Source organism: Aotus nancymaae, unplaced genomic scaffold (assembly GCF_030222135.1).
Source record: "Aotus nancymaae isolate 86718 unplaced genomic scaffold, 86718_ANA_hifiasm-v0.15.2.pri h1tg000089l, whole genome shotgun sequence".
Taxonomy (NCBI): domain Eukaryota; kingdom Metazoa; phylum Chordata; class Mammalia; order Primates; family Aotidae; genus Aotus; species Aotus nancymaae.
The window spans coordinates 2,715,406-2,733,192 of NW_026988504.1; the positions used below are offsets into that span (position 1 = coordinate 2,715,406).

The 17,787-nt window shown below is 47.1% G+C and overlaps 2 protein-coding genes across 3 annotated transcripts in view; both read right to left on the reverse strand.

Annotated features, from left to right (window-relative positions):
* Positions 1 to 13,704, reverse strand: part of RPTOR (regulatory associated protein of MTOR complex 1) — a 427,638-nt gene extending 413,934 nt beyond the window's left edge. For both annotated transcript variants that reach the window (XM_064369298.1, XM_064369297.1), the window contains exon 1: positions 12,762 to 13,704. In XM_064369298.1, the coding sequence (XP_064225368.1) occupies positions 12,762 to 12,923 (162 nt within the window). In that variant the 5' untranslated portion in view covers positions 12,924 to 13,704. The remainder of the gene's footprint in view (positions 1 to 12,761) is intronic.
* A 2,438-nt stretch (positions 13,705 to 16,142) lies between these two features.
* Positions 16,143 to 16,544, reverse strand: LOC105717527 (large ribosomal subunit protein eL32-like). Its single transcript, XM_064369554.1, has one exon. The coding sequence runs from the start codon at positions 16,542 to 16,544 to the stop codon at positions 16,143 to 16,145; it is 402 nt and encodes a 133-aa protein (XP_064225624.1).
* Between the last annotated feature and the right edge of the window lie 1,243 nt (positions 16,545 to 17,787).

Sequence of the window (17,787 nt, forward strand, 5' to 3'; positions counted from 1 at the left end):
AGCGATGGTGCCACTGCACTCCAGTCTGAGTGACACAGTGAGACCCTGTCTCAAAAAAAAAAAAACTAAAAATAAACTAAAATAAAATGCCATTCTGATCATGTCACCACCCTGCTTTAAAAGCTTTCTTTTGTCCTTAAGATAAAATCCAAATTCCTGTGGCCTTTATCAAGCCAGTCAGGATCTGTCCTGCCTGGCCCCCGACTACAGACCTCTTAGCTCTTCGCTTCTCAGGATCTCTGCTTTCTTCCTGACTCAACAAACAGTTACTGATCACCTACTGCCTGCTGGTCACCCTGGGAGCAGCCTCGGACTCAGCAGTGAACACAGAGCCCCTGTTCTCTACACAACATCCTAGCGGGGAGACAAACACACAGCCAAGTGCTGGGGAGTGGCAGTGTGGGACAGGAATGGCAGGCACCGAGCGCCGGGCAGGCATGAGCTGGCTCCCAGAGCGCGAGGGCAGACCCCTCACAGGAGGCCCCTCAAAGGAGGCCCCCAATGGCGCTCCCTGAAGACCCTGCTCACTCACCTCCCAGCTCCTGCATGTCCCGTTTCCTCCGGCTGAACATTCCGCCCTCTCCCTTCGACTCTGTTTCAGCTACTGGCTTAGAGCTCCCACCTCCAGGAGGCCTTTCTCCACCTGGCCCATCCAGCCGCCACCAGCAGTCATCTCTCTGCCCTGATAGACTGGTAAACGCCTTCAACGCAGGAATCATGCACTATGGTATCACCAGCACTTAGCCCAGCACCTGGCACAGAGAAGGGGCTCGACAGTGATTGCCTAAATTCTGTATTTCAGTCATTTGTGAATTCATTGTCCACCCTCTGCCCTGCTCCTCCAACCACACCACCTAAGCACACAGATCTTCGTCTCAGCCACCATGGACTCCATCCCACCCAGCAAGAGCTCAGCCAAGTCTCTGGTGCAGAACAGATACCATCTCGAGGGCCAGCAGCAGAATTCCTGAAATCGCTACCTTGTTCCTCAAGGGCCGATCATTACCGCACTGTGCTTTTACTCAGCTGTGTATAAGAATGCTGTTTTTCTCTAATAAGATGTAAATTCCTACAGGGCCACAACCATATCTTCCATCCCCTTCACCCCACGCAATCCCACGTGCAGTGCCATATATGTAAAACAGTGATTTCCCCACAAAACGCTGACTCATGCTGACACTTATCTTTAGACAGCATGAGCTGACTGTTCAGATAGCCCGGGTCTGTGCATTTCACCGTATGTAACGTTTACCTCAGAAAACAACGAAGTCAGCCATGTGGCAGTGCTGCTTTCCCAAGTGGCAGGGTTAGCCATTCGGAGGCTCCCTCTGTGCGTTCCAGGATTGAGCCCAGGATTAAATGAGGACCATGGAGCTGCCTTCCCATGGCAGGGGAGGGAGTGGTAGCAGGAAAAGTGGGAAGGGCAGAACGTGTCATGGTGAGGAGCTGTACTGGAGCTCTCTCTATGCATCCATGGTTTCTGGCATACACAGAGAAACAGAGATAAAGCAGACACAGAGAGCGCCATCCTCTCTCTCCTGCTCAGAGGGTTAACAGGAGACGCGTGCCACACCAAGGGCAATGCACGCAGCCCCAGCTCTACATGCACACGCGCTTGGCTTCTCAATGCCATTCTCCACTAACAGGAACCGGGCTCCTTGGAGAAAAGGCTAATTCCAGGACTGGGGCAGGGAGGGCAGAGGGAGCTTGGGCCCTCTGGTTGTGCTGGAAGGTCAGGACATGCTCCTAACCTGGTATGGCAAAAGGGCAGCTCACTCACTCAGCAAGAAAGGCCTTGACCGTAACGGATCAAATGAGCATGGCAGCACTGGGGCAAAGCACCGTCGTGCGCTTCCGACGCGATTCGCTGAAAAAGGCGCATCATTACCCAAAATGCCCCACCTCAGTGTGAGAATGAGGAGAGACTAGACAGCTCAAATTCAGGGCATTCTACAACACGCAAGGCCAACAAATTCACAGACAGCGAGGTGAGCAGCAGCTACCACGGGCTGCGGGAGGGCAATGGGGAGTTGGTATTTAATGGAGACAGTTTCCGTCTGGGAAGATGGGAAGCTTCTGGCGGCGGCTGCTGGTGACGGCCGCACAAGCAGGTGATGTGCTGACTGCAACTGCACTGTGAGCTGAAAGATGGTGATGGTACATTTCACCATAATTAAAAACAAATCAAGGTCAAGAAAGTCTCAAAAGGACGGAGAGACTCCTTTAGATTAAGGTGAGCTACACAGACACGACCACCAAATGCCACACGTGATCCCGGGTGAGGGGCGGGGCATAATGAAGGCACTGCTGGGCAGACAGCAACATCTGACCTGCGCGAACAGAGGGCCAGCAGCACACATCGATGACACATGTCCTGACTCTCACAACTGCACTGTGCTGACCTAAGGAAATGGCCTTCCCCTTAGGAGACGGACACAGAGTTTAGGAGTAAAAGTGGGACAGCATCTCCAGCTCAGTCTGACTATGTCAACGGAGGGTGACAGTAGACAAGGCAAGACGTTAACAACCTGGGAACCCGGCAAAGGCTATACGGAAGCTCATGACACTATCCTTACAGGTTTTCCAGCAGTTTCAAATTATACCAACATTTTAAAATACAAAAAGTACTAGTCAAAGACAATAGACACACCTGAAAAATATACCGACAGCTGAGTAAAATTAAAACTTGTTATCAGCGACTGTCTCCTCTTTAACTGTTTCCTGTTCTGCCTCTAAAGGCATGAAAATTCTCTGCAGAGTCACACCTACCAGTACCTGACAAGTTTAAGGGTTTCAGGGTTTTTTTGAGACAGGGTCTAGCTCTGTCACCCGGGCTGGAGTGCAGTGGTGCAATCATAGCTCACTGCAGCCTCAACCTCCGTGGCTCAAGCCATCCCCTTGACTCAGCCAGCCAAGTAGCTGGGACCACAGGTGCATGCCACCACGCCCGGCTAATTTTTTGTATTTTTTGTAGAGATAGAGTTTCACCAAATCACCCCGGCTGGTCTCAAATTCCTGAGCTCAAATGATCCACCCACCTCAGCCTCCCAAGGTGCTGGGATTACAGCCATGAGCCAGCATGTCCAGCCTAGAACACAGTTAAGCATTGACATGTAATGCCAAATATTTACTGAAATGGCATTTTCCATTCATTTATTTATTCATTTATTATTTTTTGAGATGGAGTCTCACTCTGTCACCCAGGCTGGAGTGCAGTGGCACGATCTCAGCTCACTGCAACCTCTGCCTCCTGGGTTTAAGCGATTCTTGTGGCTAAACCTCTCAAACTGATGGGATTACAGGCATGTGCCACTACGCCTGGCTGATTTTTGGATCTTTAGTAGAAACAGGGTTTCACCATGTTAGCCAGGCTGATCTCAAACTCCTGACCTCAAGTGATCCACCCTCCTTGGCCTCCCAAAGTGCTGGGATTACAGGCGTGAGGCACCGCACCTGAGCATTTTCCATATATTTAGACTTAGAAAAAGGTATCAAACTTCAGCTCTCCTGAAACAAGTATTGTAAATGACCAAAGTACCTTTTTATCTTTTTAATTGATTGACTGATTGATTGATTGAGTTACTGATTTATTTTGAGACAAAGTCTTGCTCTATCACCCAGGCTGGAATGCAGTGGCATGATCTTGGCTCACTGCAACCTCCACCTCCTGGGTTCAAGCAATTTTCATACCTCAGCCTCCCAAGTAGCTGGGATTACATGCACACATCACCACGCCTGACTAATTTTTGTATTTTTAGTAGAGATGGGGTTTCACCATGTTGACCAGGCTCATCTTGAACTCCTGTCCTCAAGTGATCCTCCCACCTCAGCCTCCAAAATGTCTTTTTAAAGTCATTTGAGCTGGGAGCAATGGTTCATGCCTATAATCCCAGCATTTTGGGAGGCCAAGGCAGGCGGATCACGAGGTCAGGAGATCAAGACCAGCCTGGCCAACATAGTGAAACCCCATCTCTACTAAAAATGCAAAAATTAGCTGTGCATGGTGGTGTGCACCTGTAATCCCAGCTACTCTGGAGGCTGAGGCAGGAGAATCGCTTAAACCCAGGAAGCGGAGTTTGCAGTGAGCCAAGATCACGCCATTGCACTCCAGCCTGGTCACAGAGTGAGACTCCATCTCAAAAAATAAAGTCATTTGAATAAGAGGAGGACGGAGTCAGAAACCTGGAGCACACCTCCGGTGTATAATCCAAGTGCTATCTTGTTAAAACTCTAACTCTAGAATGCCACAGGGTGATAATGAGGAGGAAATGTTCTTATCTATTTCAAGACTCTTCCACAGTTCATTGTTCAAAACGGAACACAGCATCTTTTTTTTTGAGACGGAGTTTCACTGTTGTTACCCAGGCTGGAGTGCAATGGCGCGATCTCGGCTCACCGCAACCTCCACCTCCTGGGTTCAGGCAATTCTCCTGCCTCAGCCTCCTGAGTAGCTGGGATTACAGGCACGTGCCACCGTGCCCAGCTAATTTTTTGTATTTTTAGTAGAGACGGGGTTTCACCATGTTGACCAGGATGGTCTCGATCTCTTGACCTCGTGATCCACCCGCCTTGGCCTCCCAAAGTGCTGGGATTACAGGCTTGAGCCACCGCGCCCAGACCACAGCATCTTTTTTAAAGAGTTTTTTTTAATCTAGGGAGATGCTCTCTTTGTGCTTCTGAAACTCATATGAGACTAATGAAAAGTATATCCACTTCAAGAGCAAATAAAAAGAGCGGAACTGTACCAGCCAGTCTACACCAGACCCATAAACTCCGCCCACTGGAACCCACCCACCTCACATTCTATCTCTACCTTCTTTAAATCAGTAGAATCCATGCTCTGTCGTCCATTCCTACTGCAGTTGCCTCTTTTCCGGCTCCCAGAGTTTCTTTCTTTGCTGTTTTTATTGAAGTAGGGTCTCACTCTATCACCCAGGCTGGAGTGCAGTGTCGCAATCCTAGCTTACCACCGCAGCCTCAACCTCCCGGGCTCAAGTGATCCTCCTGCCTCAGGCTCCTGAGTTGCTGGGACCACAGGTGCGCACCACCATGTCCGGCTAATTTTTAGTTTTCGTAGAGACAGGCCCTCACTTTGTTGCTTAGGTTGGTCTGATCATGGGCTCATCATGTAGCCGGTGATGGGAGCTGCCCCAGGATCCCAGCTAGGGAACTGTTGTGCATAAATCTGTGTTTAGAAATATCTTATTGTCTGTGGATGGAGTAGAGGGATTGGAGAGGGGTGAGACAGACTTCTGGAGAAACAGGAGGAGGCCTGACGGTGGCTATATGGCCACATGTAAGGCCACTCCCCTTCCAATCACACAAGCGCTCATGTGTCTCATATGAGTCTCAGGAACCACAAAGAGAGCATCTACCTAGATTGAAAAAAATGAAATAAAATATTTTTAGATCCTCTCAGTGCAGCCTCCCAAAGGCTGAAATTACAAGTGTGAGCCACCACGCCCGGCCCGCAGGGTTTCTCACCTGGATTAGCACAACCCCCTCCACCAGGTGCCCCACCTCCAGTCTCACCCTCTCCAATCCCTCCACTCCATCCACAGCCAACAACATATTTCAAAACACAAACGTATGCACAATTCCCCAGCTGGAATCCCGGGGCAGCTCTCCATCACCAACTACATGCAGTGGCTGGCTGCCGGAAGGTTAATGCTGGTCAGTGTGAATGATTTCTTTCATACGTGCAGTTCAATGCAAATGATTTACTTAGTTAATATTAAATCAAGATGCTCCCAGTAATAATGTCATTCTCCTGTAATTACTATGCTTGATACCTACACCTGTGTATTGTAATTCGGTACTAACACGTCTGTGGGTCTGCCTAGGCCGCAGGGCCCTGGAGGGACAGGATGCTGCCGTGAGCTGTGCACCTTGACTGAACCTCCAGCCACCTCCTCCTCACCGCACAGAGTAGACGTTCCTCCACTCCCAGCAGAAGAGCTACTGGGTGGGCGCCTCTCCCTCTGGAGGATAGAAGTCTGAAGCAATAGGAGGCCCTGATGGGGACTACGTGGCCACATGTAAGGCCCCTGCCCTCACAGTCACACAGGCCCTTCACAAACATCCTCCCAGCTCCAAGTGGAGACCTCGACAGCCCCTTATGCAGCCGGCATGGAGAGTGCAACCACGGTGCTTCATGTTTCTTACCTAACTTCATTTCAAGGCCCTGCCTGACAGTTTTGACCAGCCACCTGATATCCTTAAGCCCTTCTTCCTGATTTAAGGATGAGGCCCACTTTCCTCTAACGACACTAATAACTCCCAAACGTCCGGCAGCAGGGCCCCGTGACAGTCTGAAAGATTCCTGAAGACCCCAAAGAGCTTTTTTATCAGTTTCATTTATCAACATGGTCTGTATTGAAGGTTAAAACAGAAAAAAAAATTGACATATTTTTGAATTCATTTAAAAATCATAAACTTACTATATATTCAAATAAATATTTCTACAAATAACTCTCTTTTCAAAAATTATCAGTTATCACTTGTCTCAGGTGGCTTTTTTTCAATTTTCGCAAATCTCTTTAATATCTGGCTTCACAGAAGACAACTGGATTCTCACTTTTGTTTCCACACTCAATCTGTTGAGATACGTTGTTTTGTTGGAGTATGTGAGAAAAATCCGGCCTCACAAAGACACATAATTTAAAAGGGCAGGAGTGTCAGAACATCCAAATAATTGAGAATATTCTTCTTTGATATTACAACAAAACTCAGTAAGCAGTAGTTTCTTAAAGCTCTGTTGAAATCTATTTGAATAAAATATTTAAACTCTCACTATGAGCAACATAGTGAGACCCCTTCTCTACAAAAAATCAAAAAAAAAAAAAAATCTAGGTGTGGTGGCTCGTACCTGTAGTCCCAGCTACTCAGGAGGCTGAGGCAGGAGGATCACTTGAGCCCAGAAGGTTAAGGATGCAGTGAGCCATGAAATAAACAACAAGAAAACACACAAACACACACACACACACACACACACACACACCCCAGAACATCAGGCGGGGCACGGTGGCTCTCACCTGTAATCCCAGCACTTTGGGAGGCTGAGGCATGCAGATCACCTGAGGTCAGGAGTTCAAGACCAGCCTGGCCAACATGGCAAAATCCCGTCTCTACTAAAAATACGAAAATTAGCCAGGTATGGTGGCAGGCGCGTGTAATCCCAGTTACCTGGGAGGCTGAGGCAGGAGAATTGCTTGAACCCAGGAGGCAGAGGTTACAGCAAGCTAAGATCATGCCACTGCATTCCAATCTGGGCAACAGAGCAAGATTCTGTTTCAAAAAAAACAAAAACAAAAACAAAAAACCCCACCTATCCCAAGCCTTACTGGTGAACTTCTTGTACCCTATTGTGTTAAAATCCACTGTTCTAACATTGACTGGATCTTTTACCTATGGATGATTTTGTAATATCATGGATTGGTCATCTGGAAATATTGGTTCACTGAATTACGTAGATGTTCCAAATGTGGACACATTTCATTCTACAGTATTAATTCCATTCGTTAATATCACCATGGATCTCATCAGAAACATCTTTAAGTCTTGGGAAGCTGCCAAGCTCACAGCGGCAGACACAAGTTTTCCAAAACTAATTTTCACTCGAAGGTTCAAATTTCATGACTGGCAACAAATACTGTCAGTTGTACTCCTTGAAGTGATAGCTCACTGAGTTCATTTGCAAGAACACATCTGCCGAGTACACAGGCCTGAACATCCAGACGCAGCCTGTCGGTGACTCCTTTGGGACATGCTGTGTCTATGAAGGCAGCAGATGCTCCTCCTCCAGGCAGCCACTGGGCTTGGCCTGCAGCAGAAGGAGCAGCACACAAAGTCTTAAAAAGATGTGTGCTTAAGAGTCAAGATTCAGTCAAAGTCACCACTTTCACCGCTTTATTATCAAGGACATTCTCTCCAAGGGCATGGCAAAGAAATTAGGAACTACTAGTACAGCTTGGCACGGCTGTCTTGATTCATCACTTTTGCACCGTCAGTGCAGATATCCACAGAGTGGAAAAGGCCAATGGTGTTCTATTATTATGGAAACCGTTTTGACCTCGTGGATCCCAGCAAAGGGTCTAGGGGAAGCCCCGGTGCACAAGGCAGGTGCCGTGAGCGGACCGAGCGTCATTCTGTCTGCCGAATGCTGGTCTGCTGTCTGTTTTAGACCCCATGACCTCATAACATAAATTTTTCAGTTGAGACATGCTGAGAGATACAGTTTTGTTTTGAACTAAACTTTGTTTCTCCCTCTGGACATGTTCCGCTTCCTCTCACTGCTAGCCATGTAACTTATGTAATTTGTGGCAAGCCATTCAATTAAAACCTCAGATGCCTCATCAGTAACATGGAGGTAATGGTCACTAGGCAATTTATGATGCTGTTGAGCCATAAAGGTAACTTTACACTGATAAAAATACTATGTTATACTGATAAAAAACTATCCATTTTTTATCAGTCTATTTTTATTGAATCCCTACTATGTGCCAAGCACTACTATCCTATGGACCAGCATAGACTAGACTAGGTCCCTGCTTTATGATGAAAAGCTCACACCTCCAGCAGGAAGTAGGGAGAAAAACATCATAGAACTAAAAAGCCATCACGAGGGATTTTAAGTGACAGGGTGGCTCCTTCAGATGGGGTGATGGTGGGCCTCTCTGAGAAAGGGACCTAGATGCTGAGTAGGGAAGACGAGAAGGAGCCAGGTGTGCAAAGTTCAGGGGAAGAGATTTCCAGGAGTTTCTATCCAAGAAGCAGAAAAGACAGGTAGGGGCCAAATGATGAAGGATTATGTGAACCAGAGAGAGGGTCTGCGTTCTAATTTAAGCACAGGAAAGCAAATGGAGACCACCAGTAAGGAAGTAACAGAATCTGATTCACACTTTCAAAAGATCCCTCTGGCAGGGTGTGATGGCTCAAGCCTATAATCCCAGCACTTTGGGAGGCCAAGGTGGGAAGATTGCTTGAGCTCAGGAGTTCAAGACCAGCCTGGCCAACATGGTGAAACCCCATCTCTATTAAAAATACAAAAAATTAGCTGGGCGTGGTGGCATGCACTGGTAGTCCCAGCTACTTGGGAGGCTGAGGCATGAGAATCACTTGAACCTGGGAGGCAGAGGTTGCAGTGAGCTGAGATCCTATCCTGCCACTGCACTCCAGCCTGGGCAACAAGAGCAAAACTCCATCTCAAAAAAAAAAAAAAAAAAGAAAATCAGTTTCAAACAGTTGGAACATAATAATCACAGTTAACTGTGATTAACTGTGTTTAATCACAGTTAAACACAAATAGGAGAGATATATACATATCTGTTTTAGTCAAAGGTCTGTGAATGATTCATTTTGAACTACAATTCATGTATGTCTAGTTATTTGAAAATTGCAGGCTGAAAATACTATCGATACATGTATGCATCATTCACTATACATAGTAGAATTAACCAAATAACAAACCCATTTGATAATAATAATTTTAAACTAACAGTAACTTAGTAATTAAAATGTGGTAAAAGTGGCATTTGAAAACCAAGACTGATTCAAAACAAAGATGACAGGAATCCCACTGAGAGTGGGCATGGGCTGTAGCTCTGGAAGGATGCCGAGTGCTGAGTGGCAAAAAAACTTCTTGGAGTCATCAGTCAGTCAACTTTGGTAAAGATGTCAATTTTAGGAATCTGTAGCATGGCCACTAAATACGATGCCGGTAAGTAATCATCGGTATGTAGACAAAATAAAAGTGTATGGAACTGCACATTAATCACAGGAAGAAGCAAAATCTCAGCTTGCATTTAGGACAGTCCGCGGCCACCAGGAAGTAGTTCCTGTAGCTCCTAGCACAACCACGCCCACACATTTCACTTTACAGACATGCTGCTCCACCAGACTGGAGGCCATCTCCAGCACAGTGGGACGGTGTGGCCTGGAGGCCAAAAAACACCCTAGGGCCAGGCGTGTGGCTCACACCTGTAATCCCAGCACTTTGGGAGGCTGAGGCAGGCAGATGACCTGAGGTCCGGAGTTCGAGACCAGCCTGGCCAACATGGTGAAACCCTGTCCTACCAAAAATACAAAAAAATTAGCAGGGCGTAATCCCAGCTACATGGGAGGCCAAGGCAGGAGAATAGCTCGATCCCGGGAGGCGGAGGTTGCAGTGAGCCAAGACCATGGTACTGCACTCCAGCCTGGGCAACAAGAATGAAACTCCATCTAAAAAAAAAAACACACCAGGCTGAGCGTGTTGGCTCACGCCTGTAATGCCAGCACTTTTGGAGGCCAAGGCAGGAAGATTGCTTGAGCCCAGGAGTTCAAGACCAGCATGAGCAATAGTGAGACTCCCCAACCCCAGGTACAGTGGCGCACACTTAAAGTCTCAGCTACTGGAGAGGCTGAGGTGGGAGGTTCGCTTGGGCCCAGGAGGTCGAGACTGCAGTGAGCTGTGTGATCTCACCACTGTACTCCAGCCTGGATGACAGAGCAAGATCCTGTCTAAAAAGAAAAAAGAAAGGAAGAAAAAAAGCACTCCACAAATGGGGTTTGTTGAGCCTGCAGTGTTGGACTACAACATGTTCGGTAATATATCTGAATTAGCACCAATATTTAAAAACTGGAACATTTTACATTAAAAAAAAAAAAAAAACACTTCGCTGGCTTCTCAAAGACAAAAAGAGAGAACTGGCCAAGGCCCAGCTGCCCCTTCAGCTATGGCAGGTACTCTCCAGGGAGCCCCTGTTCCCACCCTCTGGAAACTGTCACACACACTGTGTTCAACGTCAGCTGCCATTTATCAGCTGACCTATGCCATTATTCTTCCTAAATTCACTTACGCTAACTTCCCACTCCTACTATCATTTGACTTTGCACTGCTGTCCTAATAGGGTGTGTGAAAATGTCCGCTCAAGGTCTGACCTGACGGAAGAGACTACAAGATTCCAGACTCACAAACTCAACTGAAGATGTTAGCTGCTGTTTTTCTCCACTGGAAACAGATACAGCAAACATTCTCCCTGGCTCCTTTCTAAGTTGCAATCTCTGTAGTTACTAAAAGTCACAGAACTTTTGTTTCTCTTAGCAACCTGTGAAAAGCTTATCAGGGAATGTTGATCATTCACAAACTAATGTTTTAATTAAAAGGTCAAAAATCTACCTGTTAATCAGTTTCAAACAGTTGGAACATAAGTTTAGGACAGAGGAGGGAAGCACATTTCAAAAGAACAACAACAAAAAACACTACCCTCCACACAGAATGAAAAAAAAAAGTGTTTTCATATATATATAGCAATCACAAAAGCTTTTAACTATATTATTAGTACTAAAGACATCCATAAGACAGAATTTATACAACCTCCCCCAATGACTAACTTATTTAACTCCTTACACTGCTTTTGGATGAAACAAATTTTCCTAACCTTTTATAAGTAAGCCATATCAGTAGCTACAGTACTGGTTACTGGTGACTTTTGACTAGAGTTACCAGAATTGTAATCTTTTTTTTTTTTTTTTGAGACACAGTCTCAATCTGTCTCCCTGGCTGGAGTGCAATGGCGCAATCTCAGCTCATTGAAACCTCTGCCTCCCAATTCTCCAGCCTCAGTTTCCCGAGTAGCTGGAATTACAGGCACCGCCACCAGGTCTGGCTAATTTTTGTATTTTTAGTAGAGACGGGGTTTCACCATGTTGGCCAGGCTAATCTCAAACTCCTGACCTCAGGTGATCCACCCACCTCAGCCTCCCAAAGTGCTGGGATTACAGGCATGAGCCACCATGCTCAGCCCAGAAGTGTAATCTTATATATGTCCAACATCATATACTAAAAAACAATAATATTCCATAAACATGTACATAAGCCTAGAGGAAATCAAATATTGTAACACCAACTTCCTCTTTTATACCACTGAAATGTGCAAATCATTAAAAGCAGCCTGGAGGGAGAAAATACTTACCAAAAGACAAATTGCAAGTGTCCACAGATGAGAAGCAGGATCACCCTTTTGCTTTTTAGACCAGGAAATAGATGGTGTTTTATGAAGAAAAGATTCAACAAAATTCGGCTTTCCTTCCTACCAGCTGCTTGTGAGTCACTCTCCACACTCCAACACCATGAGGACACCCTAAAACCTGCACCCAAGTCTCAACCCCTCATACCCTAACTGCACAATTAAAGAAATTCTATCTCCAAGTTACAGCAACAGGACACTACATAAAAGCAGGGAATCTAGCTTCAAGACAAACTGTTTAGACGACTAGAATGAAGTTCACCGTAACTTTAAAATAACTGCACTAATTTGTTACTAGTTGAACATTTTCCAGTAATCTCGTTTCCTAACATAGTATGTCAGACTTCTGCACTTCACCCACCCACCCTGGATATTTTTACAAGTAGACTAACCATGTGGGTTTAAGCATTATATCGCACGTTGTGAATCTCAGTGTTAACAGAACTAAGTAGTATGCCAAAGAGCATGTACTACTCGCAATGCTGTATTTTCAAATTTGCTTAACTTTTATTGTCTGAATTAGAACTTAGTTGGAATTGAATTAACACTGCGCAGTGAATAACGACGAACCAAAACAGCCTTTCCCATTTTCAATCAAAAACTGCAGTCTGACATGGCTTTTGCTTTCTAGTTGACTTACAACGTGTGGCTTAGGGGAAATGTTGGCGCTTTACTAAGGACACTTTTCGGGCTGTAAACTTCCGTTGTTGGAGAAACTACCAAGTTCAAGGGGTGCCATCAGAATCCACTTACCCGATCCTTCATCCTCCAGCTCTGAGCTAAGGATTTGGAGCCTTCAATTTTCTCACAGTGCCTCTTTTTCATAAAAGCCAAAGGTAGGTTCCAGTCTGTAAGATCAGCCTCATCTTCCTCCCCCAGGCCCAGAAGAGGCGACTGCAGCATTTCGGACTCCATCAGTGGGGGAGGGGGTGGGGGAGTCCTTGGCAGTAAGCGCTCGAGAACCTCCAGCCTTAAAAACTAGTGTGTACCAGAATTGGTGAAATAAGAAACAGAAAAGCGGAGAATCGAAAAAGAAAGGGATAGAGAGTGCGGAGACCCTTACTCAGGCAAAAAGTCTGAGATCCTTATCTCTAACTCTGAGCGGGAGGCGGGGAGGGGGCCGCGGGAAAATGGGGCAGCCCAAGAAGCTCCGCAGACACACACCACCCCAGGTCCCAAGCCACTGGCTGCTCCTGAGGCCGTACGTTTCCAGAGGGGCTGCGAGCCAAGCTGTCAAAAGCGTGAGACTTCAGGCCTCACGATGACCCTGCTCTCGGCCTCCAACGCCTCAGCAGATCCGAGGACAGGCAGGCCGCTCCTGGTGCCGGTTCGCCCACTGGGCCGACTGGGCTGAGGTCTCCGGCCAAGGGATCGGGTTCAGAGGGCCTTGGGTCTCTTCTAGCCACTCTCAGCCCTGCGGGTCCCGCACTCGCCTGAGCTGCTGCAACCAGAGCCAGGACTGGCCCATCGTGCTCGCCCGCACCCGGTTCCTCAACCTCACGTCCGCGCGGCCTGGCTGGTCCTGGCCTTCAGCCCAGAGGCTCTCTCCTGCCTGAGAACGAGTCCTGAGAAACGGGCGGCACGGAACCACGGAAAAAACGGACAATGTGGGCTTATTGGGTCAGGGGAGCTTTGCCCTCTGGTTTGGAGCTACAGTGAAACTCCTCTCATCAGCACATCAAGGAGGACGCCATATTGCCAGGACCCAGAATGCATCGCGACCTACGGCGTGGCCGACAGACCAAACCTCCTCAGAGCGTTCTCGCCGCGCCACTAGCATGCGGCGGAGGAAGGGGAGTCCCCGACCCCGTTACCTCGGTTACCGTAATTCCATCTTTCCCAGTTCATCGCCATTCGTTCAATAGAGGCGTGTTATTAAAGTCAATCCTACAAATGAAACTGTCAGTTTAATTTATTTTTTCGAAAACATTGTTACAGGCTCCTGAAATTAAAGGAATCGACCACCTTGTTTCTTCCAGATTTTGAAAAAGCGGCAAAAGCTTCAGGAGAAACCATTTATAACATTAGAAAAGATAGTACTTTTTTTTTTTTTCGTGTAGTAGCCTCCACAGTGTCAATCAGATTTTCTCTTTAATTTTTTCATAGGAAACCAAGTAAAAGGTCAGGTGCGGTGGCTCACGCCTGTAATCCCAGCACTTTGGGAGGCCTAGGCCAGCGGATCACGACGTCAAGAGATCGAGACCAGCCTGGCCAACATGGTGAAACCCCGTCTCTACTAAAATATAAAAATTAGCTGGGTGTGATGGCGCACACCTGTAGTCCCAGCTACTCGGGAGGCTGAGGCAGGAGAATCGCTTGAACCCGGGAGTTGGAGGTTGCAGTGAGCCAAGATCGTGCCACTGCACTCCAGCCTGGCAACAGAGCGAGACTCCGTCTAAAAAAAAAAAAAAAAAAAGAAACCAAGTGAAAATAAATTTCATCGAATACATTTTTTTTAATTTATCTCATTTCTGAGAGTTTTATCCTTTTAAATTTTTTTCCCACTTCTTGGTATGTAGTTAATTCTTATGTTGATATAGCTTCACGTGCAGACATCTAAAACTCTAGATTTCTGTCCGTGGAGGCAAGCCTCTTGTGTGACTCTCTTTTTCAATTCAGGAAACTTGGCTCGTGTACAACATACAGAGAACTGTGTAAGTTGGAATATAAACCCGAATGTAACATGCAGTGCCTGCTTTGGCTAAACCGGATGTCTAGTGTGCCACGCTTGAGGCCGACCAGCAAAGCAGGGGACAAGCAGAGAGGCTCATTTCCCCTCTGCGCTGGGGCTTTGGTGTCAGACGCTCCTAGATTCTCATCTTGGTTGTGTGGCTTTCTAACTCTGTGAGCTTGTTTAAGACCCTCACTAGCTCGGTCTTAGTTTCTTCAACTGTAAAAGTGGGCTCATTCTACTCGCCTGGGAGAGGATGAGCTTGTGAAGGTGCCTAGTTGAACACCCAACAGATATTCGCTCCATGTAATGCTCTGTAGCAGCAGTAAAACCCAGCAACTCTGTGTGAATTTTTTTTTTTTTTTTTTTTGAGACAAAATCTCATTCTAACACCCAGGCCGGAGTGCAGTGGCATGATCTCGGCTCACTGCAACCTCCACCTCCCGGGTTCAGGTGATTCTCCTGCCTCAGCCTCCCGAGTAGCTGGGACTACAGGTGCACACCACGATGCCTGGCTAATTTTTGTATTTTTAGTAGAGACGGGGTTTCACCATATTGGCCAGGTTAGTCTCGAACTCCTGACCTTGTGATCCACCCACCTCCGCCTCCCAAAGTGCTGAGATTACAGGCGTGAGCCACTGTGCCTGGCCCCCTGTGTAATTTATTAATCCAAAGCCTCAGTTTGGACACTGGAAGATATCCTATCTCTCAGGATGGTTTTCTGGGGCTTAGACGAATGTGGCCATCCATATCAAAATCTTGATGACATTTGCGTTCCTTTCAAAATGAGAATGAAGAGTACAATCCCAGACCTTTCTCACCCAGCACGTAGCAAGCGTTTAATAGAGGCTCTAGGATTAAATCTTTATCATTCCAAACATTCATTTGGTTATTACATCCCACGGAGCCGACTCGCCTATTGAAACTCTGCACCCTCTGTGTTGGCAGAGAGACTATCCTCAAAGTCACCAGCAGAGGCTTCAGGGATGCAGGGTCTTAGGAAGACCCTGTTCTCATCTGAAGGCAACAAAATGACTCTGGTCCTCTGCCTTGTCACCTTGCTCCCCACCTCCAGTGGCTGCAGACAGCTATGCTCCAGCAGATCTTGCAGGAAACCACAGTCACAGCAAAGCAGCGAGGCTAGACCCATTCATTCCTAACTAGCTCTGTGACCTGGAAAAGCCCACTGAATCTGTGTGAGACTCAGTTTTCTTACCTATAACATGCATGATCTTGGGAAATCTATTTTTCTTACCTGAAATTCTGAGTGAAGATAGTCAGCACGCTGAAGTCCAAACCTAGCAGGTGGTCAGAATCACCCAGGAAACTAAAAATCAGGGTGCCCAGCTTCCGCTCCAGACCCCCAAATCGGGGAGCAGGGAGACCGGGATTCAGAATCTGCATTTTTTTGTTGTTGCAGTTTTTACAGTTTTATTTAAACACAAAACGTCCACATGAGCTGTCTACTCCTTTTCTTCACTGCACAGTGTGACATTGGGGTTGGTGAGTCTGACGGCCGGCTGGGCGGCTCTTTCCACGATGGCTTTGTGGTTCCTGGAAGAAACATTGTGAGCGACCTCAGCATCATAAGTTTTGCTGCGCATCCGCCACACTTCCGGCTCCTTCACGTTGTGGACCAGGAACTTCCGGAAGCTACTGGGCAGCACGTGCTTTGTCTTTTTGTCGCTCCCATAACCAATGTTGGGCATCAAGACCAGATGGCCCTTGAACCCTCTACGAACCCTGTTGTCAGTACCCCTGGGTTTCCACCAGTTGCGCCTAATTTTGACATACCGGTCAGACCGGTGCCAGGTGACCATCTTTTTGATGATCTTGGGCTCCACAAGGGATCTGAGGGCGGCCATGATGCCGAGGAGGAGATGGCTGCCACCTCCGTAGGCAGCACCAAGGAAGAGAGCCAGAACCTGAATTCTTAAATCAGGTCACTCTGAAGATAGTTCACAGAGAGGCAGACTTGGAGGTCTTAGACAATATTGGACGAGTCTCCCGAAGTGATTCAGTTCAGGTGCCACAGGGGGCCCGTGATCAATATCTGTGCCAAATGAATGAACACTACGAAGTAATTGTCCAAACTTCCATCTGACAAAGCAGAATGAGACTCACCCTCTCCTCAAAACACAGAGGAAAACATACCCTCTACTGTTGTGTTTCATTTTGTTTAAGACCAAGTATCTCTCTGTCACCCAGGCTGGAGTGGCACCATCTTGGCTCACTGCCACCTCCACCTCCCAGGTTCAAGTGATTCTCCTACCTCAGCCTCCCAAGTAGCTGGGACTACAGGTGTACACCACCACATCTAGCTTTTTTTTTTGTATTTTTAGTAGAGACAAGGTTTCACCATGTTAGTCAGGATGGTCTTGATCTCCTGACCTCATGATCTGCCAGCCTCGGCCTCCCAAAGTGCTGGGATTACAGGTGTGAGCCACCGCACCTGGCCACCCTCTGCTGTTTAACAGATGTGACCCCAAACCAGGAGGCCACTCAGGGTCCAGGTCCTGGACTGAGGATGGAGACACACACACATGCGACGGTCCCCAGCCTGCACCAATTCCTGCAGACCTCGGCAAAGCCTCCGCTCTTCTCTACCCTCAGTCTCCACATCTGTAACGTGAGAAACTTGGAAAAGGCGAATTTCTAAGGATCCTTCCAGTTTGAAATTCTGTGATTCATGTAAAGACCAGAAAGGGGCTTGTGACTGCCCGGCTCTCACCCTGACGGTTCAAGAATGGGCTTGAATCATTTCATGGCATCTTGGCATTTAAAAGAAACCTTGTTCCGGTATGTCATGGATGATTCTCTTCAAGTCCCAGCCAACCATTTGGAAGTGGCTCTAGATTTTTGAAAGGCAGAGAGCATCTGTGAGTAATGGAAGGCTGGAAATTCAAGAGCTGACCTTTCTCACCTGAGTGATTCTATGACCGTGGCAGGAGGTGGGCTGGCTGCTTGGGGATGAAGTTCCAATTTCCAATGTCTCCACCTCTTCACAAGCAAGGACATCTGTTTTCCACAGAGCCTCTAAATAAGATACTTTAACCTTAAAAACGAGTGTTAGGAATCTCAGAAAAAACCACAAAGCTGGTTTGATTC

Bases quoted from the DNA above. Each gene is read 5' to 3' on its own strand.
- LOC105717527 (XM_064369554.1), bottom strand. From the start codon at position 16,544: ATGGCCGCCCTCAGATCCCTTGTGGAGCCCAAGATCATCAAAAAGATG.